The 27928-nt window shown below is 41.1% G+C and overlaps 1 protein-coding gene across 4 annotated transcripts in view; it reads right to left on the bottom strand.

Annotated features, from left to right (window-relative positions):
• The window catches only part of tanc2b (tetratricopeptide repeat, ankyrin repeat and coiled-coil containing 2b), a 90013-nt gene that overhangs the window by 38287 nt on the left and 23798 nt on the right, over window positions 1-27928 (bottom strand). For 3 of the 4 annotated variants that reach the window (XM_077501580.1, XM_077501582.1, XM_077501581.1), the window contains exons 3-5: window positions 18463-18534; window positions 16515-16700; window positions 3618-3722 (exon numbers count right to left, since the gene is read on the bottom strand). In XM_077501580.1, the coding sequence (XP_077357706.1) occupies window positions 3618-3722; window positions 16515-16700; window positions 18463-18534 (363 nt within the window). The remainder of the gene's footprint in view (window positions 1-3617; window positions 3723-16514; window positions 16701-18462; window positions 18535-27928) is intronic. The other variant, XM_077501583.1, reaches the window with a different exon arrangement.

The raw sequence follows: 27928 nt of genomic DNA, 5'->3' as shown, positions 1-27928 counted from the left end.
AGGGAATCAAGTGGATACCGCGTAGGATGTTGTTTTTTTTCTTCTTCTTCTTACTATTCATCCCAAGGCCCCTTTTGTTGGGGTTCAAATGAAGGTACCAGTCAACCGGTTTTGTAGTCCTTTACCACAAACTCCCACAGTGGACGTTCCTGCTACACTAAATGAGTTCCAGCCACATTTAGATATGATTACACACACACACACACACACACACATTCTTGTGAAAACAATACCAGCCACTTGCGGCGACTGACAATGTTAGTGGGGCCCTGTGAGGTGTTCTGCTATTGTTACATGGCGTTGAACCTTCAAGATTGATTTCTATTGTCCGTGCTCGCATCATTCACACTCGAGGCTTAACGACAAAACTGCCACTTGAGAGCTGGAACAAAACGTATGCATTTATCTGACCTTGCGCTTGCTTTCACACGGCATCCCGCAGTCAGATTATTAGAGAGATGACGTCTTGATGAATACCCTTACAACTTTCCGTTATGCTTCTGAAAATACTTTTAAAATTACTTTTAACACAATAACAAAAAAAAAATGTAAACAAAGAGTTTTCTGACACAGATGACGATCAAACTGCTGCACTATGGCGCCAACTACTGTTGAGGAGGACTTACTCGAGGACAGTTTTTTTTTTTTTTTTTTTTTTTAAACTTGGTGGTTGTATCCATGGAAGTCCAAAACTGCCAAAATAAAGAAATAAAAAAAAGAATAAATATTTTTACACTGTATTCATTTATTTGTTAATTTCTATTTATATTACTTTTTGATTTTTTTTTCCAATTATATTTTTTTACATTTTTACAATCTCATTTTTATTTTTGAATTTATTTTTACACTGTATTCATTTATTTATATGTATATATTTGTTCATTTCTATTTATATTACTTTTTGAATGTTTTTTTTTCCAATTATATTTTTTTACATTTTTACAATCTCATTTTTATTTTTGAATTTATTTTACACACTTAGATTTATATATTTGTTCATTTCTATTTCTATTACTTTTTGAAAAAAATGTTTCAATGAGTTTCAAAAAATAAAACATAAATGTGGAAATACAGATATAATACATAAATAGAATTGAGAATTGTAATTGTGTATTTATTATTTAAGTATGTATATTTTTTGTTATATTTCCATTTACTGTATATTATTTTATTTTTTTTCAATTCTTTTTTTTATATCTGTTTTTATTTTCCCCTTTTATTAATGTATTTATTCATTATTATTATTATTTATTTAGTCATTATTTTGACAGTTTTGTTCCACCTTAGTTATCAGCAACATCCGCAAGTACCTGTTACTGATACCGATACCTGGTATTGGTATGTGCATGCGGCTTGTGGACAGGAAAAAGTGATGTTAAAAAACCCCGCAGTCGATTGCAATGATTTTAATGTCACCTTTTCCTAATCTGTCCAGATTTTCCCCAAAACACAAATTCGAAATTCACCTGGTTCAGCAGTAATGCGTAGTAATGCAGTATATGCCAGATGCATTGTGGTCCCACGCAAGTCATTTGCCGAGACAGCCATCAACAAACTACTCTGCACATTCACATGTGCGAATGAAAAAGAATGGTACCACCTCTGCCTCAATTTAGGCCTGGAAAAACGCTGAATTATGACACTCATACGCCTTGTTGGGTTTTGCGTGAAAGGCACAGGCTTCTGTTATGCATCGAAACTCTGTGCAAATGCGTGAAAAACTGCTGACTCATGAACTCGACCAAATCTCCAGCAGGCACCTTTAAAGCCGACAAACAACACGAGCGACACCGGCGGGTGTTAAGTCGACACCCTGCCGTGACTTGTGCCGGGAGACGGCCGGTTAAGACCTAAGACGTCCATCTGTCCGCCGAAGAAATAAAAGCCCGACTCCCCCGCTGCGGTTCTGCCACAAACGCAGTCGCCGTCCCATTTGGGCTCAAGCGCTCTCTTCGCCTCAGCGCCGCCGTTGATGACCTTTCCCCGAAGTGTCGCATCTGCAGTAACTTGCACGCGCATTCAATTTGGGGTTAGGATAAATGCACGATAAGGGTACAGGAAGACATGAATGGCTCACAGGTGAGATGGTGTCAACGGTATACCGATATTGCAATTAGAGTGAGGAAAGGGATGATCGTTTATCGCTATTATCCCAATATTGTGAAAAGGAATATGTCAGGGATTTGCTAATGGAAGTAGCACAAGACAAGGTACACGTATACACTAACAAAAGCAAAGGCAATAGTTAAAATAATTGAAAATATTGTACACAAAACAAAAAAATATATTGAGAAAAATAAAATATTACACAAAAATATGACAAAAATATTACATTTAAAAAGGCAATTATTTGAAAAAATTTAAAATAAAATATTAAAGAAATGTATTTAAAAAAAAACAGAAGTATAAAAAAATAATGAAGAAATATTGGACAAGAAAAAAATGTGCATGGAAAAAAAAATAATAATAATAGGGGAATGTTACAATAAATATTAGGAGGAAATCCTAAACTTTGACAACAAATGTATTGGAGGTTTTAAAATATTTGATGAAAAATACACAACGACAAATATTTACAAAAAAAAAACCCCAAAAAACAATAATATAATAATTAACTTAAAAAAATGACTAAAATATTACTGTGAAAAATAGACAACAACAAAAAATCTAGAGTAAAAAAAATGTATTGGAGGTTTTAAAATATTAGATGAAAAAAAACAATGACAAATATTTACAAAAAAAATAATAGTATAACAGTTAAAAATGACTAAAATATTCCGGTGAAAAATAGACAAATATATATTAAAAAAAAAACTGGAGTAAAAAAAAATAATAATTGTGGAATATTGTAAAAAAAAAAAAAAAAAGGAAAAAATATGTACAAAAATACTTAAGTATTAGGGGGAAGATGCCAAAATATAACAAATGTGAACATTTTAGATAGAAAAACACAAATACAGGAAAAAAGATAAGGGAAAAATTAAAACATTAAGAAACAACAAAAATATATATATATTTTTTTTTTTTATCTTTCTTCTATCTTTTTTTGCTAGTTTAAAAATATCAAATACAAAACAGCACACCAGATAGTAAAAGTAAAAAAGAAGCTACTACTCTCAAGGATGTTAGATACGTTAGTAACGATAATTAGAATTGGGAACTAACAGTCTGAATCACAGGTTAAATCGGTAAAGCATTTCATCCCGACAGCACGTCGATAAAGACCACCTACTTGGAGCTCCCATCGGGCACAGGCTCCACAGCAGAGGCTGACAAACCGACAAGTCCACCATTTTGTCACTCAATCGCGTTGGCGAGGACCTCAGAGCTTCACGTGCGTCTACAACCACGCAGAAATCTTAAGCATATCCTCGAGTGACCTGCTTAAGTGAAGCGGGCAGGACGGAGGGGGGTCGCCTGAGAGAGACGTTTGACTCAGACCGGACTGGAGTGCGGATTACAGACCAACTGCTGACTCCAGGAAGCGGAGCGGCGCGGGATTAGGAGGACGAATCTTTTCTTTGACATTTCCTCGCACCGCTAAGCAACACTGCTGTTCGTGCCACACAACAAAAGCCGGCATGCGGGAAAAGTGGGCGGGACGGCCGGAAACTTACCTGGGCACAATCTGTCCAGGTGGGAATTCCCGGCTGGGTCGGGGGAGCCGAGCTCCGACTGCGGAACGCGAGGGCTCTCCACGAACTTTGCTTTCCGCAGAGGGGCTGGGAGCAGACAAACACGCACACAGAGGGAGACAACACACACACGTACACACAGACACACACATATATATAAATTAGGAAGATGGAGGGTGGGACAAGGGGGTGACAGAAAGCTTAGAAAGCGGCAATTTTACCATCGCTTCATGCCAAGCCACACAAACAAACCAACATCACATCCATCGTCAAAGCATGGACACGCCTATTTATAAATAATCAATAAGAGGTTGAATCGGGCCCGATAAATCTTAATAGTTGGTCTTAACAAGATATATTGGACAATTGCGTGGGAACAGTTGGGGGGGGGGGACATTTATTTTCCGGTCCGACCAAGCAAGGTCCATAAAGGCAGGCATGCTTGAACGAGTCTGGTATGAAAGAATTTGGTCAAAAAGCAAGCAGGTATGTTCTCATCTCCATGCGGAATTTCCCAAAAAAAAGACAAAATCTTCCCAGTTTGTGTAACAACTTCCTTATGTCCATACATTGTGCACCTATGCACCTTTATTTATGACTTTTTGCATCACGGTGCTCCAACATCAACATGAATCCAAAATCAGTCATGAGTGGAGTTCCACAGGGATGCGATCAAGGTACAGGTTTGTTTTCATATAAGAGGAACGCAATGTGTCGCAATAATGTCAACAAAGTCCCACACGACAACGTGACACAAGCATCAGAGGCGCCTGCAAACCAAACTGCCAGTTCCGCAGCATTGTTGAGTCAGCGGAGCGAATTTTTGCGAGCATGCATCGGCCCGCCGCCGCCATCTGCCTTCAAAATGTGTTTCCACGAGCTTGTTTACTCCAAATGTCTGGCTTTCGACTGAGCGCACAAAGACGGACTTTTTGTGCAAACAGACGCGAGACGAGTTGCTCGAAACGAGCGGCGAACGAGCGGAGCGACATGGGCCCATTCATCGTTTCGGCTTTGTATTTTGAAAGCGGGACAGACGCGAGCGCATCTGGGCACCTAACAGCTGTGGTAAACTGACTTTTTTTTTTTTCTATGAATGAATTCTGACTACAGTTTTCCGCTTAACACCTGGCACAAAATTGCTGCTAGCTAGCTTTAGCATCAAGCTAGCTTTGTTTTGCTATTGTAAATTTATTATCTAGGGGAAAAAAAGGTGTGACTAAACAAACTAAAACCTTTTTAGTTTTCATTGATTAAAATTGAACTAAAATTATCACAAAACGATAACTAAAATATGACTACGACTAATACGTATTTCCATCCATAACACTAAGCTAAAATGTCCGCCATAAACTGAAGGCCCCCCTGCGATTTATTCAACTCGCTTGTTCATTCGGTCGTTAGCTTGAGGCTAAGTGGTGTAAAACAAATAGATTGATGGATGGATAATGACTTTTAGCAGTGTGTTACTTTGTTTTAATTAATTTGGGTAGCCATAAAAACGTACAAAAGAATGCACGGTAAGTAGAAATGATTGAAACCTTGTTCGCGCCAACAACAACAACAAGGCAACTGTTAAATTCATGAAAATGAATGCACATATATAAATGCATTTATAAAACACTCCTCAAGACAGCAGTTTTGAGGTTCATCATTCGAATCTCGGCTCTGGACTTCCTGGATGGCGTTTGAATGTTTTCACACAAATGGCTGCTTCAAACCAAAATGACAGTCTTGACACGCATCCCTGTCACGATAAACGTCCACCCAATCCCGTGTCGATCGGCGAAGCTGGCGTTTCAGAGCCAGAAAACGATGACTGCTTTGATGTTTACGCCGCATAGTAGCTGTCGTGGCACATGACCAGGAAGCAGCAGCAAAACAGCTTTGCCTCAATCCACTTCGATTTGGACTTATCCCGATAAGCTCCTCTCTCTTGCAGGCGCGGCGGAGAGCCAGCGGCGACTCGCATCGCGCGTCCACCTTCGCCATCGACCAAACGCGCCATCAGCGCGCGGCGTCAACTGCAGATTAGCGCGTTTGTTTGTTCCTCTCTCGGGATTTTCACCTGTGTGAAAGGGTTGGGGGTGCGACTATCTATCCCCCGCGAGTAAATCCTCCTCGCGGCGTCGGCTCCCGGCGACTTTAAATCTGGCGGCTGCGGCGGCGTTGTGTTGTGAGCGCGCGCCAAGCCGAGGATGGCTGACAGTGTTGATGGATGGCAGCGGTGCAAATCCACTCCTCTAATGAGCTTATGAATAACTACACCTACATTGTGGGTACATAAACGCACATGATGCACGTAGTGAACGCTAGCATGATTACTACGTTTGGTAACTTAAGAGTGAACCCGTTTATCTTGAGAGATACATTCCAGTTATACTGGCAAAAGGCAAAAATCTGCAACACAAAAAGACAATTTTTGAATAGTGTTACCACCCCCACATGCTTTAAACACATTTAACACCTTCAGAACTATAAATGCTTGCAGTAGACATGACATGTCAAACAATAAAAACGCATAATTTGGATGATGTCAACACTTCTGGCTCATGATTGGATCCTAGCTAACCAATCACAATCTCAAGTTGATTTTTATGATGTTCATGTTCATGGTCAGTTGACAACACGTTAATCATACCATCCTGGTGTATAAAAAACATAAGATAAAACCCCCCAAAAAATTTCAGGTTTTTTTTGTGTGTGAAAAGAGCCAAAATCAGTAAAAATAAATAAATATGTATACTTTTTTTTTTTTTTTTTTTAAATGCCCAGCCAAAACAAATGTGGGTCTAAAACTTTACATTGCAGTGTCTGTGCCTTTAAGAGGAGGGGCCAGTTTATCGGCAAGTATGCACGTGAGAGCAAAAAATAAAAAAATAAATCTTTGGCAATTAATTATTTTCTTTTTTAATCAATTGTCGTATATTCCTTAATGTGCTGTTTTTTTATTTTTGCACTCAATAAATACTTCATAGATATAAAAATTAAAACTAATACTACAACTAATAAAAACGACACTAAAACGAAGTATTTTTGAAAACCTGCTCTAATTAACATTAACAATTAAAAAAATAATAATAATCCAAATCAAAATGAAATAAAAACTAATTCAAAACTATTTTAACCCTGCTTGAGACACTTTTTGATATAGCAGAGGCCAGCACGGCAACATTTTATACTCATTATAATGGGAGATAGAATACATTCTCTTCACTCAACCTGCCGTGATTTGGCTTTTTAATAAAGTCCCACTTTCCAGCACGGGCCGAAGGATCATTAGATGAAAACAAAGGTCGCCATTACAGTTGCACCGCTGTTTTGGAATGTCTGGCAAATAAATGCTACTTGTTTCATTTTGTTTTTGTTAAGGCAATTTATTTGATTCCATAAAACCTTAAAATACAAACAGTAACATTTGTTTTTAAGTGTGCTGGTACAAAAGATCATAGGAAAATAGGTTGTTGTTGTTGTTGTTTTGGAATTGTTATCTTTTGAAAGGCCATCAATGTATTCAAGTTAAATGTCATACTTGAAAGTGAACGCAACTGCACAATTCAGAGTCACCAATATTGCAATTTACCGTAAAAACAATGTACCCACTTTTAATCTTTGCTGTTTAAACAAAGAACCGTCTACCTGATTGACACGTTTTCTCGATCCGAGGAACATTTTACGGTAATTACTTAAAAGTCGTAGATCGGATAAAGCAAAACATAATAGAAATATATAACAGGTGACAACACATTGCCAACTTTTTCTGCAACGCAGCAAGTGACCCGCAAGTACAAATGACGCGGTGGAAAGCATAATGACACAGCGGTGAGCACATGGAAGAGGGAAAAGGTTACCATCGCAACGGGATAGAGTCCACACTGCCTCTCAACCCCCCGCCAAGACACGCACACATAAATACTTGTATTTATAGAAGTACGGGACACAAAGACATACGTTGAGCCATGTGTGTGTGGACCTTTAGGCTAGCACGCCGCCGAGGTCGCCACAGCGACAGCACCACAAGCTTCGAGTTTCACAGGAGGGAAGTCATGGTCACATAACTTTTAAATGTCATCTCAGTCACAGTGAATGCGAAAATAAATAAACCAATATTTTCTAAGAAGACGTGACATGCTAAATAATTCAATTTAGCTAAATGAAAACAAACTCTGATGTGATGTGACGTTATCGCGCTTCCTTTGGCGTTTTAGCTTCGCTGCTAACGGCTAGTGGAAGACCGCCACTCGCGACCCGATTTTAGCGCTTTTTATAACAATCCCAAAAACGGACAATCTCCAAAAACACAGAATTTAAAATATGACTACCGTTCGAGCATATACATATTCATTTCTATAACTTAGACTACAGTAGTCAAGTTAATTAATTTTACTAAACTCAAACTCGTTCTTGTCGAATTGACCAAATGCTAACAGATTGCTAACGCTGAAACTGCTAGTTAGTGGTGGCGTTCCAATACATTTTTTTCAAGTATGTAAGTTGGATTAGTTTTCACAACTACAATTCCAACCCAACTTCTATATTACAAACTACTTTAACTGTTTCTTATTATCCTATTGATTGGGCTCTACGTTGGCTAACTCCAGAATCCGATTAGCTCTTCGAGAAGTCATTAGCCTTGCGGAATGAGTTTCACTTTTTTAAATTGAACAATGAAATAAAAATGTATTCAAAGTGTGCGGAAGATATAAGACAGCACTGACAACGGGGCTCAGTTGTCAAATAACAATGCAGAGCAGCTGTTGTTGGTGCAGCAAGTGAGAGTCCATTAGCCAGACTGCCTCTTCCAATTTTTATGTAAGCACACGAGCGCGCGCGCGTATGTGTATGTGTGTATCAATCATCACCGCCTTGGGAGGATTATCCGAGCAAGGTGAAGCTCAGGCGGAATTTTAAGAAGGTGGAGGGGCGGCGTATATTTTGCTAAGAAGGCTCATTATAAAAAAAAAAAAAAAAAAAAAAAAAAAATTAGCATTATTACGAGGCCAGTGTGGCGTCTAATGAGACCAGCGCTCCGTCGGCAAATGGAAGGAGGAGGAATGTGAAGATGTCGTCGAAGGAATTCTTGTGTGTCCGTCTGGATTTTAAACTAACAACAGTCTGGGGCGATTTTTATGTTCGGGTCAATACGTATTCTGAGCCAATTCTCACAAAAAAAACAAATAGCATGTCAGTTGAAACGATGCTACATGACCTTGTCCATTGATTTGTTACTATTCTTAAATATTACAAAGTGGAATTTTTAGGTATCTAAGCCTTGGCAGAGGTCTGCGCCTTGACTGTGTGACATTCTAGTAGTAGATTTGAGTAAAATACTCCCTTTTTACTCGCAGCTAGAAATGATGAGTGAACAGTGATCTTTTACTGTTGATTCCTGAGGGTCTGCGCGCTCGTGACTCAGCAGCATTAGCACTTGCGGCCGTGTGTAAGATAACTAAGCCTTGGTGGAGCTCTGCGCTCTTCTGAGTGACATTCAAATTGCTGTTTCTCAGAGCAAAAGCGTGTGAAGTGCAGCCTTTGCTCGCAGCCGGAAATGGGGATTGAACTGCGGTCTGTTGCGGCTGTGCCTTCATGACTCAGCAGTATTAAGGCACGTGCAGTCGACGCAGACATGTTAAGGGTAACTTTGCCTTGGCGGAGAGCTCCGCTCGAGTAAGTGACAATCTCAGTGTAGTTTATTGAAGCACGTCTGAAAATACCGACTGTATTCATAGTCGGATCTGTTAGGATCTGCGACTATTTGACTGCAGTATTAAGACGTGTAGACAATGATGCGTTTGCTTTGCCTTGGCAGAGGTCTGCACTGAGTGACATGCTAGTTATATGTTTTTGTAAAACACACCCTTTACTGGCAGCCGGAAACGGGGATTTAATGCTGATCCTTTGTAGTGGTTTCTTTAGAGTCTGCGGATGTGTTTACGATTGCCGAGCCTTGGCGGAGGTCTGTGCTCGACTGGCTGAGATTCTCAAAGTAGTTTCTCGCGACAGTCAGTGAAATAAAGACTGGATTCATGGTGTGAAATGGTGATTGAACTGCATTTTTTCTGCAGCTGAATCTTGAGGGTCGATGCGCACCAGGTCAGCAGAATTAAGATGAGCCTTGGCGAAGGTTTGCATTCGACCGGGTGACATTCTTGAGGCAGTTTCTTTTAGCACCGTCGGTGAAATACACCATTTGGCAGCCGGTAATGGAGGTTGAACAGTGGCCTTTTGTGGCAGATTCCTTAAGGCCTGAGCTCTCGTGACTTGGCATTATTAACTCATTTACTCCCAATAACGTATAAATACGTTTTTTTAATGTTCTAAGTGTCCCAAAGACGTATTTATACGTTTTTGTTTTGTTTTTTGTGCTAGAGCATACAGAAGGCTTTGTTGCAGCCTCTCAACTGCAAAGAACGGTTGCAGAAATGGTAGTTATTACACAAACGGCCAGCAGGTGGCAAAGGAGATCAACCAGGGTCATGTAGAAAAAAAAGCTCAATTACTTACAATTTTAAATAGATTTGTGAAAACTGATGAAATTTAGCTCTCTTCTAATGCCGTGTTTCGGTTTACTTAGCCTTGGCAGACGCTTGACTGAGTGTATTCTAAGTGCAGTTTCTCGCAGCATTATCTTTGAAATAGAGACTCGATTCACAGTCGTAAATGAGGATTTAACGGCGGTCTGATTCCTTCGGGTCTGCGCGCTCATGACTCGGCAGTATTAGCACCACGTCTGTTGTGATAACGTTCTTTTGTCATCTCTCGAGGTGTGAACGTCAATCGCACTCACCGGCAGAGGAGTTTCAGGAAGCGACGGGCGCACACTTCCCAAGGGCTGCACATGATACGGACGCCTAATAATAGCAAGGGCTGTCTTGACCTCCAGCTCGAGTAAAGCTCGGCGCCGTGCGGCCAATGTTTATCCCCGCCGGGCTTGCTGAAACCTGAGGACCACGCCTTGCTTGTCACTGGACAAGGTCTCGAGAAGACAAGGGAGCGAAAGCAGAGCCGATTATCAAGCCGGCGCCGAAGACCAGACGGACGCAGCCCTGAAATGATGACGCAAATGTTCCAGCAGCAGGCTGAGCCGCGCTGAATGCTAATGCTGGTGTCATCGTGCAGGCCTGAAAGCCTCGGACAACGCTTGGACGAGTGCACACACACACACACACACCGCTCCGCTTTTTTGTGGTGCACGTAACCCATTCCTCTGTTTTGTAAGCAGACCTCTCTCAGGGTTATTAATAGCACACTGCAGGGGCTGCTAAACACCAAGGTAACATGTAGTAACTTCATTTGGATGAATAGAGGGTAGATAGAGGGTCTTTTCAAAGTCACGCTGCAAAATAAAACTTTGACATAACAGCATGATTAGGTGTCGTTTTTTGAGAGAAAACTCAAGCCAGGTTGATGGTCTTCAAAGAAGGATATTTTTCCAGAAAGGACTTTTTTTTCTTTCTTTTTTTTTGATTGGTTTGGGAATCTGTTTGGAGTTGGCTTGTACTCAAAAAGCTCTAAAAACGTTTTTTCTGTTGGCTTTTCGACCTAAGTTTACTGAGAACAGATGATAACCGATCGCCTCTCTGAGATTATTCTCGTTTTTTCAAACAAATGGTTTTCTTCATGGTTCTGATTGGCTGAGAGATCCGTTTGTTTAGCTTTGGCGAGCACTCGATAACGTTGCTAACTTTTACATGTGATTGTAACTGATCTAGGACATCGGATCTTTCCCCATTCACCAATCTTTGTTTTTGGTTAATCTGCCTTTTTCAGCATTTCAATAAATTTGTTTGTAGTTTTTTTCCCTCAGACTTTTTTTTTGTTTGTTTGGAGATATCTTTGGATAAAGTTAGGAAAGACAAAGACCAGACGCTAACAGATCATTGACCCTGATACTTCTGGTCACTTCCAATGCACTCTTTCGTAAATCTGTAAAACTGTAAATTACAACTTCTAGAACGTACTGTAGCGCCCTATGATTATTCGTGATTATTGTTCCTTCTTCCGGAGATTGCTTTCTTGACATTTCTGTTAAGCTAAGAGCCCTCTTGGCAGATGTGTCTTCCTCTTGACTTTTACATGTAATATGTAGATGGATAGTGGGCGTAGATATTTTTGGCCAAGCTGAGAGAACGGTTATTACAGCGACCAGACACTAAAAGATCAACTTTTCTTAGTTTAAAGTTGAAAACGACAACTTTCAAGTAGTGTGCAGCTCAGCTACCGTTGTGTGCCTTTTCCCGAGATGGCTTTCTCCACGTTTCTGATTGGTTAAGAGATCTGTTTTGACTTTGGCTTTCTGGCCGCTGTGAAACTGTTTTTTGTTGTTGTTGTTTTTCACATCCGTGAACTATGGACGCTAACGGAAACGCATCTATTCGACAATAACTTGGTACGCAAACGCCTTCCTGAACCGGCCGTCGTCCGCAAGTCGGGAGTCGATGCCAGCCGGCGGAGGCAGCCGATGACGTCCGGGTGCTGTTATTGAGACATTTTGTTCCGTTCGCTCAACAGCAGCTCGTCGGGAGCCCCCCTGGGGAGATGGTAGCGAGGCGAGCAGCCTGCAGTAACACAGCCGGTAGGAAGTGGGCAACCCCCCCCCCAAAAAAAAACTCTTCTACCCTCCTTCCCACCTGACAACTTTAAGCTATTTATGCAAGCATATGGTACATAGTCTGATGCTATGCTCGGAAAAGTGCATCATTAGCCGCCCACAGCTTGTACTTAGACACACATACACACACTCAAAAGACAATTGAATGCTCACCCACGCTAACGCATGAACACACGCACACACAAAAAAAAACACACAAAAAAAAAAACACTTGATCACACCGCTTGATTCGCGGCTCCTCCACAGCCTACGTTAGCGTCATTAGCGCCCCATCGACAAGCGCATCAAATCACTTCCCATCAGCCCAGCGTCACATGAGCCGCGGCGGCGACCCCGACGAGGGCGCGGCGGTCGCTCACCATTCTCAAAAGGAGCGGTCCCGCATTCCCGGAGGCTTTGGCGAGCTGGAGGTCCTTCCGGAGCGGGTGAGAAAAGTCAAGCAGGGGGGGTGGCGGGGGGGTGGGGTCCTCTTATCTTGGGGAAGGGTGGGGCGTGAGCGGTATCTCCTCGGGTTTTGGGCGCCGATGCTGCACTCGAGTAAGCGATACGGCGGCGACGGGAGGAGTGAGAGGAAGAGCGAGAAGGCGGTTGCGTCTGGGTGGAGGGGGGCGGTGATGGTGCCGCTGGTGGGAGGGTACCACAGAGGTGACACACCAGCCTACCAGGTAACCTTCACCCTCCCGGAAAAACAAGAAGCGATGCGGCAGGCTGAAGGGAGCGAGCGTCCGCCCGCCGCATCTTTTAGCGTCGTTCTGGACGGAGCAGGAACGCGAGCCCGGGTCCTTTCGATGGATGAATGGCGCAGTGCTGCTGTTGTCATGGCAACCAGCGAGCAGAAAAGGAGGGGGAGGAAAAAGGGTGGGAATGGAGAGCGGGAAAGAAAATGGCATAATCAAAAAAAAAAGAAAAAGCATCGACGAGGGCGGGAGGAGAGCGTTGTTATTAAAAGACGCGCGGTTTTGCAGCTGACGGACACGCGGGATCACAAAAGGGATGATTTTCTTGAGTTATTAATGAAAAGCCGCAGCCAGCGGCTCCCCGCCGGCTCCTGCGTGTCCTTGTTTTACCCTTGAAAGTGCAGCCATCTTTTCGGCCATTTACTGCCAAAAGCAGCACTTTTTTTTTTTTCTATTTTAATCATCTCCGTCAGTCACGTGATTTCCCCAAAGAGTTTTTCCACTGAATGACAACTCATAAATGTCAAATGAGTTACAGGATGTCGGTCAGTCTCGTCAACGTACAGTACGCGGGGTGACACGACAGCGAGCGCGTGTTGTCGTTGTCAACGAGATGCAGCGTTAAGCCATAGCGAGAGTCGGCTGGCGCTTTAGTCGTCAGCGGGCTTGCGTGTGTGCGTGACAAATTTGAAATAATCCACAGAATCGCTTTTCTCATAAAAGATCCGCCGGCGGGGAATATAATCTTGGAATGTTGGATGATAAGTTCTGACCTTTCGGACCCACGACGCTTGGATTTGCCGTCGCGCGGCGAGGCATCAAAGGCGACGCCCACTTTGTACAGCGTGGGCTCAAATCCTTCGCAATTTATCACGGCCTGTTTATCTGTCTGCTATCGCTGCTTCTGATTTGGGCTTGGAGGAGTCAGTTAACGTCAACAAGCCTTGGGATTGGACCAAAGAATAAAGAAATCACCACGATGGCCGAAGACCTGTTTATTTGAGCTGTTTTTATAACCAACTTCCTGTTCATTTTAGAGTCTTGGGAGTTTTTCGTACATCTTAGCATAATTGACAAACACACTGAATTTCACTTTGATCCATGAAGATGGTGACGAAAGATACTTTTAACCAAAACAGTGAACTTCCTGTTTATTATAGGGAACGGATAGACCGATTATGGCCGGACCAATTATCAGTATATTCTGCGTTTTGACAAATGTTGTTATCGGGTTTTGTTTTTTCTTTGTTTGTTTGTTTTTTAATATAAATCGGACGGATGATAAAAGATCAATTTAAAACTGTGTTAACGTCAAAGAACGGACCTTTCGTTTTTGTTTTGTTTTTTTAGAAATTAAAAGTTTAAACATTTGATTTATTTTGAAATTTTGGACAAAAATTATTTACAGTAGAAAACTATAGGGCGCTATGGTATTTGCTTATTTAAATTTTCATTGAAGTTCTTAAGACATATTGATGAGCTCTGTGAAGTATTTGTTAGAATATTAAAACAAATATTTGTATTGATAAAATAAATATAGATTTTTTGCAATTCTGAACAGTTGTTCAATAAACATAAGTATACCAGTACTTTAAGATATGTCAACAAGTTAAGGCGTTGGAATTGGTATTTTTTTTTTCCAATTTATGACCCCAATATTTTATTCCCTTTAATGAATAATGGCTCAAAAAATATCAGTTATTGGCCTCCTTGACTACTAATAATCAGTATTGGTATCACCCGTGGGGAAAAAAAAAAAAAAATCAGTCTCTATTATAGGGGATGTCAGCTTGATGAAGCTGGTGACAATGGCTATTACCTTTAAGAATTCTTTTGGAAAAACTCTAAGAAAGTAAAAATAATTACCCCCAAATATTTCTACTGGAGTCGATCAGTGAATCAAGTCGATCCATCACTACAATCAGGTGTCGGAACGGTTCCAGCCCCACTCGTATAATGAGCCATTGTTGCAGGCTAAAAATAGCCAATGTGGGGGATCTGTGCGAAGCCGGCGAGAACATACGATGTCACAAAGTAGGAAGCCACAGAAAGCACAACACGAGAATCAGGAAGGGCTTTCGTGTCTGGATTGTCCATGTCAATTAATTGCCTAAGTCAATTTTTCAGATTTTTCAGAAAACATAAAAAAAATTAACCATTTGCATCATGAGATGACTTAGACAAAAAAATGGGGGAAAAATGACTTGGGCAACTATTTTTTAAGAGGGTGATGATATGAGACTGCCAATAGTGAATAGAATACCCATGAATAATTGATGTTATTATAATTGCTATTGGGGGGGGGGGAATCCCCCCCCCCCAATAAAAAACAAATAACATAGGTTATGCTAATATATAGTGGCTTGAAATGTAGATTTTCTTTATTTCTATAACTTTGATCATTGCAATTTAAAACAAATAGAGGTTGATTCAAAGCTGAAATGTTGCCCAAATGCAAAAAAAATAAAAAATAAAAATTCTGGTAAAATAATTGGCAAAATAATTGCCTCAAAACAAATCTGTGTTAACTGAGGATGAGCTGCTCAAGTTCGATACTGTGGCAACATTTTGACCAAAATATTTGAAACACATGCCTTTTCATCCACGGCATCAAAGCATCTCGTCGTCACTCGAGCCGCACCTCAGCCTTGAATCAACTTGCAAGACATTTCCACTTTTCTTGCCGCCAGTTCAAACGTTCTACCTTGAAGGCTACTAATCGTTTTTCTGAAAGACGTTCTTAAGCATCCGCAAACACGAATGGGAATAACGGAGGGGCCGAACCGCGCGGCCTTTGACGTCAGAGCACACATACGCACGCACGCACGCAAGCATTTGGCGCCGTCACGCTGTGCGGGACGTGGCGCTGTGTTGGATTAATTAAAGGGTGACAAAGCCCGGAGAGACGGAATGAAATGCGTTCGCTGTGTTGATGAGGACAAATGAAGCTCAAGTCCACATTTATCATCTTCAATTCCAAAAGATAGAAGGTGACCCAATACTTTTGTCCAAGAGATCCCGTCATGCATACCATCATTTGCATATGAGCTGAAATTTTGCTAAACAACTTTAAAAAAAAAAAAAAAAAGCACTGTTTGTTACCAGCACAAAAAAAAAAAACAAGTCGAGTGCACAGACGAGATGACACATCAAAGGCGACAAACTCTGCAAAGCTAAAAATACAAAAGCGCTGAAACTCCGCCGTTATCTACCATGAGAGAAGGCGACGACGCACCGTTTTAATTGGACAACACGACAACAAAAACACGTCCGCGCTCCTCCAGCTGATCAAAGAGCTCCAAAATTAAGATTCATCTGCCGGGCAACCATAAACAGCTCGCCATCAGAATTCCTCATTATGATAGGAAAATAAGTATTCAGAAAATAAACCCCATTTTAGCCCATTTTTAGCTAAAAAGGGGGAATCAGCATCCATCATCGTGTGCCGAGTCACAGCCGCCATGATCTGGTGCACCCTAGTGGCCGACTATGAAATTACACCACAAAAAAACCCAAATCAAATCTGAGCATCTCCCAAACCTTAGTTAAAAAAAAAAAAAAAAGTGCCGAGTCATGCCCCCGCCATCTCACCTGTGAGCTTCTTGACGGCCTGCAGCCGCACGCCGAGCGCCTGGTGGCCGAGCAGCGGCGACGAGGGCAGCGAGCGCGACACGCCCTCCATGATGCGAATGTGCTGGACGCCCTCGGCCATGGAGAGCGGCGGGGGCGGCGGCAAGTAGTCCGCCTGGAAGGCGCAGTCGCCGTCTAAGCTGCCACCTGCCGGACGGGAGAGGCTCATGTTGTGAAAATTGCACTTTCAACCGGAATGCCACCAAAATGTGTCATTTGTTGTTTTCATGACACATGATGAATACAAGAGGCCTTAGACTTTAGCACACAACTGCTAATGTGATGATTATGAAAAAAAAAAAAAAAAAAAAAGTATTTTCGTCTCCGATGTGATGCGATAATGACACGTTTGGGCCACGTCGCGGCTCCAACAAACAAACGCCCACACCGGTCGACATGTTCCAAACATGTACAAGGAAAAAACATGGGAGGAGGGTCGGGTGGGTGGGCGCGGTAATTACGGGAAACATTTCCTCCCGATTGCTGATAAACTCTCCAGTCTACCTACTTCAAAGGCAAATTACAAGAAGATCAACATTCTCTTATGCAATGTCATTAACGTCAACAGATTCATATTTGACCTTTTCTGCCACACATAAAGATATACTACGACCACTTCAAAGACAAATTATAAGAAAAAACATTCATCTAAATGCAGCATCTTAAACAGGCGAAAAGATTTGAGCGATAGTCAACTTCATCAACACAATGTTGACTACTGTTCTTGCTGAATGCTGATAAACATCTACAGCACGCTCACTTCAAAGGAGAATTCAACAAAAAAAGTCAATATTCTCTCATGAAACTTCATCTTCAGTAGGCAGATTTTAGCTAATAAATCAACTTTATCGACACGTTTTTCTTTCCCCTATCTACAGGATTCCAACTTCAGAGGTAAATCACATGTAACTTCACTTTTTTTTTTTTTTGCTCCATACAACGCCGCTAACTAATACTATTACTGCTCATAAATCTCATGTAACTTTGAAAAAAAATGTGCTCACTTAACTATACGTCAACTTCAGCAGTCGTAAAGACAGAGAACTTTAACTCATTTGCTCCCAATAACGTGCAAATACGTTTTTTTAATGTTCTAAGTGTCCCAAAGACGTATTTATACGTTTTTTTTTGTTTTGTTTTTAATGCTAGAGCATACAGATGGCTTTGATGCAGCCTCTCAACTGCAAAGAACGGTTGCAGAAATGGTAGTTATTACACAAACGGCCAGCAGGTGGCAGCAGAGCAAAGGAGATCAACCAGGGCCATGTAGAAAAAAAGCTAAATTACCGACAATTTTAAATAGATTTGTGAAAACTGATGAAACTTAGCTCTCTTCTAATGCTAATTGCTGCAAAACGGAAACAGATAGAAACATACTTTTTTTCCCTGATGAAAGAAGAGACTTTAATCTTTCTTTTGATAGGTTCCATGCTTTTATAACAATAGAACCCAATATTCTGTGGGCCTTGCGAAATCAGTCAAAATCCAGTAAAACAGCCGGGAGTGAACGGGATTGCGAAATGTGAAAATGGCGGCGAGTGAATGAGTTAATGATCTGTGTATGTTTTTTACTACATAGAATGCAACTGACTATTCTTGCTGCAGATATCATCTACTGTGTACTCCCTCTTGAAAGACAAATTACAATATACTTTTGTCACGCGAAGAAAAAAATGTGTATTTTTTTCTGCATAAAGTAAATATTAATAAAAAATATAATATAATGTAATATCCTGCGATTGGCTGGCAACCAGTTCACGGTGTTCCCCGCCTACTGCCCGTAGCCAGCTGGGATAGGCTCCAGCACCTCCCGTGACCCTTGTGAGAGGCAAGCGGTCAAGAAAATGGATGGATGGATGGATGGATGATGTAATATCCATGAATTCAGTGTTTTCAAAGGTGTGCTTACCGTGACCGAAGTGGCTCAAGTGAGGGTCTAGACCGGGCGAGCGGGGGTCTCCCAGGTCCTCGCTCCCGCCATCTGCGAAGGACGAGCACACAGAATAGGACAGCGAGTGAGCGCGGCGGTGCCAGCGCGACGTGGGAACGACGCTGCGGCCTCGCAGCAGTCGAGTGGCGCGCTCGTCCCCGACCATCCACAGGTGGGACCTCAGGACCCCCAGCAGGCTGCTGACGCACAGGCCCTCCACGCCCTTCCTGCCGGGGCCCGGGCGGCCCCTGGCGGTGGCGAAGGGAGAGCGTGCCGCCAAGCTCCACTTTCTCCTCCTCCTCCTGCCCGCCATCATCTGAAGTCTGATATCGCCGGAGAAACAGTGGGCGACTCCCGGCCGGGATCAACATACCGTTCGCAATATGAGGATCAATGACGCCCCGAGGGAGCGCGCAGCCGGAATTAACCGCAGTGGATGGAGCTGGAAAAGAGAAGGGCGGGAGTCTGGCTGGTCTCATCCTGGGGTTGTTTGTTGTGATGAAGCACAATCATCCCAAATTAAATCGTAGCGAGCAAAGCAGACGCGGATCGACAAAAATTGCTTTTGTGGTCGCTGGATGCCGAGGAGAGTTCATAGTTCTCGTGCTGCACAAGTTAATGGAAACAAAAATGCCGTATGTTGACACACCAAAGAAATGATTCCAAAAAATAATGCTACAAGTTCCATCTGCTGGTTTTAGTGAGGCAAAAATAATGGAGTGTTTCAAAGTGCGATGTGTTCGAGATCTGGAGCAGTACACGGAAGCAGCCCACTACTCGACACCCATGACTGCACTCCCAAAAACGTGTTTATCCTTGTTTTTTTTTTTTTTTTTTAATGCTAGAGCATACAGAAGGCTTTGATACAGCTTCTGACATGAAGAGGTGGCTTAAAGCAATGGTAGTTATTACAAAAAAACGGCCACTAGGTGGCAGTACAGTATAAGAGATCAGCCAGGGCCATGTTGCAACAAGCTCTTTTTCCCAGTGTTTTCAACAGGTTTGTGATTAATGATGAAGCTTAGCTATTAATGCTAATTGCTGCAAAACGTAAACAGATACAAATATACATTTCTTTCCTCATGACTCTAATCATTCTTTTGGTAGGTTCCATGTTTTTATATCAATAGAACACAGTATTCTGTGGGTCTTGCAAAATCAGTCAAAATCCAGTAGAACAGCGAAGGGGGAAATGAAAATGTGAAAATGGCAGGGAGTGAATGAGTTAACACTGAGGCACGTACTTGCTAATGGACGCACACATTGAGTTCCTCCACATATTGACTCGGTTCACAAGCATATTACGTTAATACTTTCCCCTTCATCTGACGATTAGCGTGGATTTTAAACATAGGAGGGCCAAAACATGCCTTACGAAATTTCAACTGCACTAGAGAACTAGCCACAAGAGGGTGCTAGAACTGCACAAATGGAAATGAACCTGACTACGGAATATTGTGATTTCACGATATTGCCGTTATCGTTACATCCCTTCTCATCACTGGAGAGGATGAGCAAGCAGCATGCATCCCGGGACAACATGGAGCGGCTGTCAGGGGGTGCAGCTATAAACACATTTGTGTTTCTGTGATATAAACACAACCAGACGTCACAATCAAGACCAACCGAAGATGACCTGCAACAGGAAGTTGGTAGACCAGGAAGAAAAAGACCCACTGGCTTCATAGAACACACGAGCCTGTTGTGGAAATGGCCTTAAAACAAGGACAGTAGCAAAGGTCTGGTCACCAGCACAGCATTTGTCCTCCCTGTTGGAAAGATCAAGTTGGTCGATGAACAGATTCAAACAGCCCGAGGGGGCGCGGAGATCGCGTGGGAACTGGGCCAGCATGAGATTGACACCAATGTGGTGGCCGACAAAACAAAAACAAAGAAAACACCCCAACTACTGAGTCAAGAGGTTTAATTTCATGGATGATGGGAGCCATCTTACACTTTTTGTTTGTTTGTTTGTTTGTTTGTTTTTTACTAGAGGCAATCTGTAAATATAGCAACATGAAAAGTCTAGTTATGATGTAGGGACTAGGGTCAAGGTTATGGAATAGGGGTTATAGGATTAGGGAGTTAGTGGGTTAGCTAGAGTAAAGTTTAAGCCCTAAACTTTAGGGTAAATTCATTAGGTTTAGGGGATTAAGGTGGGGTTAACAGGTTAGGAAATTAAAAATAAGGGGATTATAGTTAGGGTTAGTTAGGCCTACCACAAACAGAAAAACTGTGACCCCTGGTGTTCTTATCAGGATACAACATTTTGAGGTGCCACATATGATCATTTGATGACCCATGATTACATTAGCTAACGACTGTACCAATATTAGAATATTTCAGAGACTGTAGATGATAATATCCCCATTTATTAACTCATTCACTCGCCGCCATTTTCACATTTCGCAATCCCGTTCGCTCCCGGCTGTTTTACTGGATTTTGACTGATTTTGCAAGGCCCACAGAATATTGTGTTCTATTGCTTTAAAAGCATGGAACCTATCAAAAGAAAGATTAAAGTCTCTTTTTTCATCAGGAAAAAAAAGTATGTTTCTATCTGTTTCCGTTTTGCAGCAATTAGCATTAGAAGAGAGCTAAGTTTCATGAATTTTCACAAATCACATCATGATGTGATGTGATTGATGTAAACTGTAATGTGTCCGAAAGGAAAAAATGAATAAACTAAACTAAAACTAAACAAATCTATTTAAAATAGTAAGTAATTGAGCTTTTTTTTCTAGATGGCCCTGGTTGATCTCCTTTGCTCTGCTGCCACCTGCTGGCCATTTATGTAATAACTACCATTTCTGCAACTGTTCTTTGCAGTTGAGAGGCTGCATCAAAGCCTTCTGTGTGCTCTAGCATAAAAAACAAAAAAACGTATAAATACGTCTTTGGGACACTTGGAACATTAAAAAAACGTATTTACATGTTATTGGGAGCAAATGAGTTAAAGTTCTCTGTCTTTACGACTGCTGAAGTTGATGTATAGTTAAGTGAGCACATTTTTTTCAAAGTAAAAAAAAACGTATTTATACGTTATTGGGAGCAAATGAGTTAACGACACAGCATTTCTCCACACTTTGCTCTTTAGCCTCTAAATAAAGATAGATATTATTGTTAAACAATATATATACAGCAAAGGACACATTATGACCACCATCTCATTGTTGAAATATTTTGAGGTAAGTTGTTTACAACCGAAAGTGTTTACTGGATGTGATTGAAGGCTAACAAACATTTAGCGGTAAATGAAGCCAGGTCTTTGACGGTTACGTATATCCCACAATGCGGCGAGACTTTACATCGTTAGCGCTTTTCTTCTCTCATCCAATTCCTGTCAGGCTTGAGAATGACGTCTTTGTCGCGTACGCATCGGAGAGAGAAAGCGTTCATTCTTCGCCGCAGATTTCTCTGTTGTTTCGTAATCACAATGGGATGTTGTGGCACGCAGACAAGTGGCCTCTTTCAGGGAGGGGAGATAAAGGACGAGGGGGAGGAGGTGAACCTCTGACTACGAGGACAGAGACGTGTCTTCATGCCGCCGCCGCGCACAAGACAAAACATGTGGCGGCCTCTCCAGAAGAACACAAGTCAAGTCAGAGTGACACAATTTGCCCTCTGTCCGCCTCCGACGCCACCGACACAACAGCACACTCGAGTCGGCTGGCTTTTCTTTGCAGCGGTGACGGCATGGCCATGTGTTGGGACTTACACGGGGACAGAGACATCATTATGGGAGAAGTCGGAACAATGTGTGAAAGGGTTTAAACACTTTGACCAATTTAAAAAAAAAAAAAAAAAAAAAAAAAGTATGATATTTTAATTTTTATTTATATTTTAGAGTTGGCCAGATTTGTTCATGTAATCGGAAATTGGGGCCAATCATGTGAGTTTCATTTGATCAGTATCGTGTGAAAAAGATTGGAATTTGTATCCGCAAAATGACTTGCATGCAAAAAGATGTGATCTCTATTTATAATTTTAATGTTTTCCCCCTAAATTGTGTATTTTTCATCTAAATTCAATGTTTTTTCCTGTAACAGGATTGTTTTTATCTGTAAGATTTTGGTACTTTTTGTCTAATATTTTTGTCCAAAATAAGTTTTATATGTTTTTTTTTTTATGTTTTAGCATACCTGTATTTTTTCATCTATTTGTGTGTAATTAACAGTGGATTTTTATGTAACTTTTTTTGGTCTAATAGCTTATTTGACTTTTTTTTTAACTAATATATGCATATTTTAGTATTTTATTGTATAAGACTAACGTTTTGTATGTACTACATTTTGTACAATATATTATTTATTTCTATAGTACTTTTATTTTTCTGTAATATTTTGGACTTTGAATAAAATGTGGATTTTTAGGATGGTATTTTCATATTTGTGCTTTTGTTTAATTTTTTTTTGGTATTTTTTTGGCAGCTATTTCATTTTTGTCTAGTATCTGGAAAGTCAAAAACCCGATATTTTTTGTATTTTATTTAGTTATTTCATGAATGTAAAAAAATATCTAATAAAATGTTTGATATTTTTTAGGGGGTCTAATATTTTTCTTATTTTATTTACTATTTTTTTCCCATCTAACATACAGTATGTATTTTTACAATCTAATATTTTACTTTGTTTTATAAAAAAATGAATTTTGTCTAAAATTCTTGTTTAATATTTTAGTATTGTTTCTGATACTGTTGCATTTAAAAACTTTTTTGTATTGTTTTTGTCTGATGTTTGCGCATAATTCCAAGAAATAGAGGAATGGATGTGTTGATTGATAAATGATATGCATAGAATCTCAAAAGCTCCATGCCTCGATGTCTTCAATGGATGGAGGTACTAATGGACAGTACATACTGTATAAAGTGTGCTGGATATGTTAGATTTGATGTTATGAAGGGAAAAAAAAAAAAAAAAAAAAAAAAAAGACTCCCACACTGCCACGGGAGGCTGAGGGAAGCTGTGTCGCAAGTGGGTGGTCTTGGTTTTGAAAAGAAAATAATAAAAATAAAAAAATGAATAGAAGCTGGCGAGGCTTCCAGCACATCACTGTGTTGTTACATCACACGCAGCAAAAATAGACACACGGAAGGAAATGCGGGCGCGAGGAAAAAAAACAAAAAAAAACACAAAGACGGATGCTTTTGGTCACTTTTCTTTCAGGGTTGCTGTGACATTATGGACTTAAAATGGGGCAGCATTGTGGGCTCGTTGTTAGCTTTTCTGCTTCACAGTTTTGAGATTCGGGGGTTCGAATTTCGGCTTCCTGTGTTTGTGTTTTGTTTCTCTCATACTGGAGAGTCCGTATAGACAATCCATATTTGTGTCATTTATAAGAAGCTAAAGCATTTATCTCTCTTTTTGATTGGGATTCTTCAGAATCAGTATGGTTACGCTACGATTTCCACTATATAACCACGCCCCACTAACTCATAAATGGCACATGTCTTTTGATGAGGTTTAATCAATAAAAGCAGATTATTCCCTAATTTCTCCTTCTGACATTTAAATGGTTTTCTGCCCAGAATCAGAAATGTTACATGGCATCATCTCCTGCCACGCTCTCTGAAATCGAGCTCTCAAGACAAACGCGAAAGGAAAGCAGCGCGCGATGACGACGGCGGGCTTAAGTGACGACGGGGGCGTCGAGGAGCGAGTGGGGATTTGACAAATAAGGAGAAGGAGAGGGAGTCGGATGGGATTAGAGCGGGAGAGAAAAAGAAGGTGCGGAGGAGGACGATGAATGGAGATGGAAACGTAACGAGAAAGCCAAGTTGGAGTTTATGAGGGCAAAAGGCGGACTAGCGAGAGGAGGGCGGATGTGGCCGAGACTCATTAGCCTGATCGCCTGCTCCTTTTGTTCTCCGCAAATGCCACAGTGGGCGGGTGGGGGAAAGGTGACGAAAACAGTCTGCTAAACGCCATCTTTATTGTTGTGTTTGTTGTTTGCGCTCATCTTTCAGTTTTGAAAACTGGAATTCAACAACGCCGCCACGAGGCAGCGCGACAACTAGTATGCTTCAATTGTGAGTGGTCATTTATGAACTTCGGGGAACAAAATTGGAAGAAAAAGTGGTTATGCTATTATGCTAATGCAGCGTCGATGTCCAATGAAAACGTCGTGTTCCTTTTATCGTGAAAACCAGCCAGTAATTGAGCCCGCCCCACCACAAAAGGATTATAGTAGTTTACAGACACCACAAGATGGTGCTTAAGCACTCAATTAATTGAAATTAAACTTCTCAACACAAAGTTCCTTAGTGCCAAAATGGCACAAGATGGCACCAAAGTACGTTCTTCAGCACAAAAACACTCAAGTTTTTCAGCGAATAAGAGAAATATAGGTTCCAAACCACAAATATGGAGCCTACGTTTCTTTTTTTCTTATTCTTATTTCTATATTGCCATAAAAATGTAAACGAGTGATCATGAAAAAGTATGGCTATGATGAAAACACTATAGTAAACAATATAGCTTTTTGTAAAAAAAATATTTTAACTTTTTTAATTGATTTTTACAGAGATACCCAAAAAAATCTTGTGGTTTTTTTTTTTATACCGTACTTACATTTTTCATTTCTTATTTTAAATAAGCTAAATTAAAATTTAATTCAGTATATGAAAAGCATGTATATAGTACTTTTTTTGGTCTAAAAAAACAATTTTGTGGTGTTTTAGTATGAAATAGTTATTTTTCTTTTTATATAATGAGCATATACCTAAATGTTTTACATAGAGATAACAAAAATAAATAAAATAATAAAATAAATCCCTAATTCTGAAGATATATGTATTGTTGCATTAAGAGGCTAATAGCAATGTTTCCTATTGTGGATAGTAATGTAGACCACCAGCATGAAGGTGTGGCACTACGGTCAAGGTGATTAACAGAGACAGACAGGAAGCAGATCTTCCTTAAGAAAATAAAATCAAACCAAATACGCTTCCAGATTAAGATGCCACTCGCGAGTTGAGCCGAGATGTGCTGCCAATAAATCCTGAGAAATGAGCAACAGATGAGCGCTTGCTCAATCCGCCCTTTCGTCCATTCATCCATTCATCCCGACAAACCCCCGATCCCTGCGGCTCACCTTTGTCAGCCGAGCGCCTCGTCGCCCCGAGCCGTAAAAATCCTGCACCATAGCGAGGCGAGATCCCGACACAAAAGGAGCGGACGCCGGCGGAGAACTGAGGCGGAATAACGGATGGGGCGAAAGAGAGAGAGAGAGAGGACAAAAGATAAAGGGAGGAGGAAGAGGAGGAGGCGGAGGATGGACCAGACAAACCCGGAGAGGAGAGAATGCGAGCGGCGAGTGAGGGAGCGCCAGGTGTCAGGACGCATCCACTCAGCGAGTCGCGCTTCAGCTCACACGCACAAACACGCGCAGACGGAAACGAGCTCGCACCCTCTCTTCCTCCTCCTCCTCCTCCTCCTCACCATCATCCGCTGCTTCTTCCGCCAGCAGCAGAATTCCTTCACTCGTTCATCAACAGTAGGGCTCAATAATTTGGAAAAATAATCTAATTGCGATATTTTTTCAGTGTCCTCTTTGCATGTTTTTTTTTTTTTTTTTTAAACAAACACAAACAATAAATTCATCTGTATTACAATAAACAACATTATAAAGGTAAAGTGTTTCAGCCAATGGCATGGACCAAGATCCAGAATGAAAGAACCACTGCGACAGCAAAAGCGTTGTCACGTGACAGCTAAAAGGTCAACAGAGCTGTAGTGTTAGCACAGATTAGCGTTAGCTTACAGTGATACTAAACATTATAATAATGACAATAATGTTGATGTCATGTGTCACACAACTACAATTTAATGCCAATAAACGTATTTTTCTGTCTTTTTTTTTTTTTTTTGTGCTCGCAGCCGGGTTCTCCTCATACAGAAAACAATGTGGAAAATAATTCCGCTTATTTTTCTGTGTCTTAGCAAGAATTTAACGTGATAGCCATTTCTTAATGTCAGAAAACTCACTAAATGTCGCAAAAGTTACCGCGCTAAGTGCTACCAAGCTAGCTAGCTCCCGAGAAAGTAGACACCTTTATGTGACAGAGCCAATTTAAACATGAAACTGTCTCCATTTAGCATCATCACTTTAGCTGTATTTCTATTTGAACAGAATAAAAGTGCTCAATTTTAAAGCCAAAGGCCCAAAGCGGGACAACAGGAAACGCCAACACCAGCGCGGCGATGACGCTGCAATCAGAGCGCGGAGGAGGAAGAGGAGGAGACAGGCACTGCATCTTCTTCTTCTTTTGTACCCACGCTCCACTCTGCCCACATGCTCCTGGTAAAAATTAAGCGAGCGCACTTCCCTTTTGCTCCAGATTCACGTGTCACGGTGACTTGATGGGACAAGAATCTGGATGCATTTCTATTTCCTGTCTAAGTCCAAACAAGAGATGATTTGGGATGACACATCAAAAAGTAGGCCGCATAATTCTGAAAAGTTTCAACAGATTGTGTTTGACTATAAATTCCGCTGCCATTTGTTTCCCCACATTTTGAGTAGTTGAGGTAGGTAACAAGTTTTACCTGCATAAACCTCTCAAAATTCAACATTTGGAGACACATGCTTGTTACTGGACATCAATGATATTTTGCCCATTCATTCGCTCCATTCATGGCGCTCGACCTCCCTCGGTCGGGTGGCACAGGAAGGAAGCGGAGCGTCTGTGGATCAGCGGGCGCCAATCTGTCACTCGCTGGATTAGGTCCAGTGGGTCCGATCATGTGGTGGTGGTGACGGTGGATGATTGTTGTGGCTCTGCATTGTACCTTTTAAATAATTGGACCCTCTCACTTACGAGAAAAATATGAAAAATGGCTGTAAACGTACAGGTTGGTAGAGTAGCTTAAAATTGTAATATTTATAATTGCATTTCTTCTTAACACAAATACTCAAGTAAATAAGTATGCTGCATTACCACTCCAACAAGTCTAATTGATCCAAAAAGTGACTTAAGTAAATGTTACGTGATAAATATAGTGCATCACCGGCCAACTCTGGCATATTTGCTGATCTCCAATTAGCGTTGTCCTCCCACAGCGGAAGATGAGCCGTCGATTGGCGCGATGCGATGAAGGGCAGCGATGCCATCTTCTGTCAAGCTCCTCCTACACAGTCGACATAACCGGCTGACTTTTCATTCAAGTGTTTAGACAGGAATGTCGTCGGGAAAAAAAGTGACGTTTTATTTGTGTTAATTGACCTTGCTGTAAGAGTGAGTCACATGACTGAGTAGATCAATCATAACTTCTTATGTTATAGGTTCGTGTGCGCTTCCTTACCAGAAAACACGACCTTAAACAAACCTACTTTGATATTTATTAGGGATGTAACGATATCCAAACATCACAATACGATATCATGATATAAAGGTCACGATACGATAAAAAAAAAAAGCACAATATTGTGCTTTTGTACATAACAG

Source organism: Festucalex cinctus, chromosome 17 (genome assembly GCF_051991245.1).
Source record: "Festucalex cinctus isolate MCC-2025b chromosome 17, RoL_Fcin_1.0, whole genome shotgun sequence".
Taxonomy (NCBI): domain Eukaryota; kingdom Metazoa; phylum Chordata; class Actinopteri; order Syngnathiformes; family Syngnathidae; genus Festucalex; species Festucalex cinctus.
Note: the sequence above shows the minus strand (reverse complement) of the source record. Positions and strands in the feature narration are given on the sequence as shown.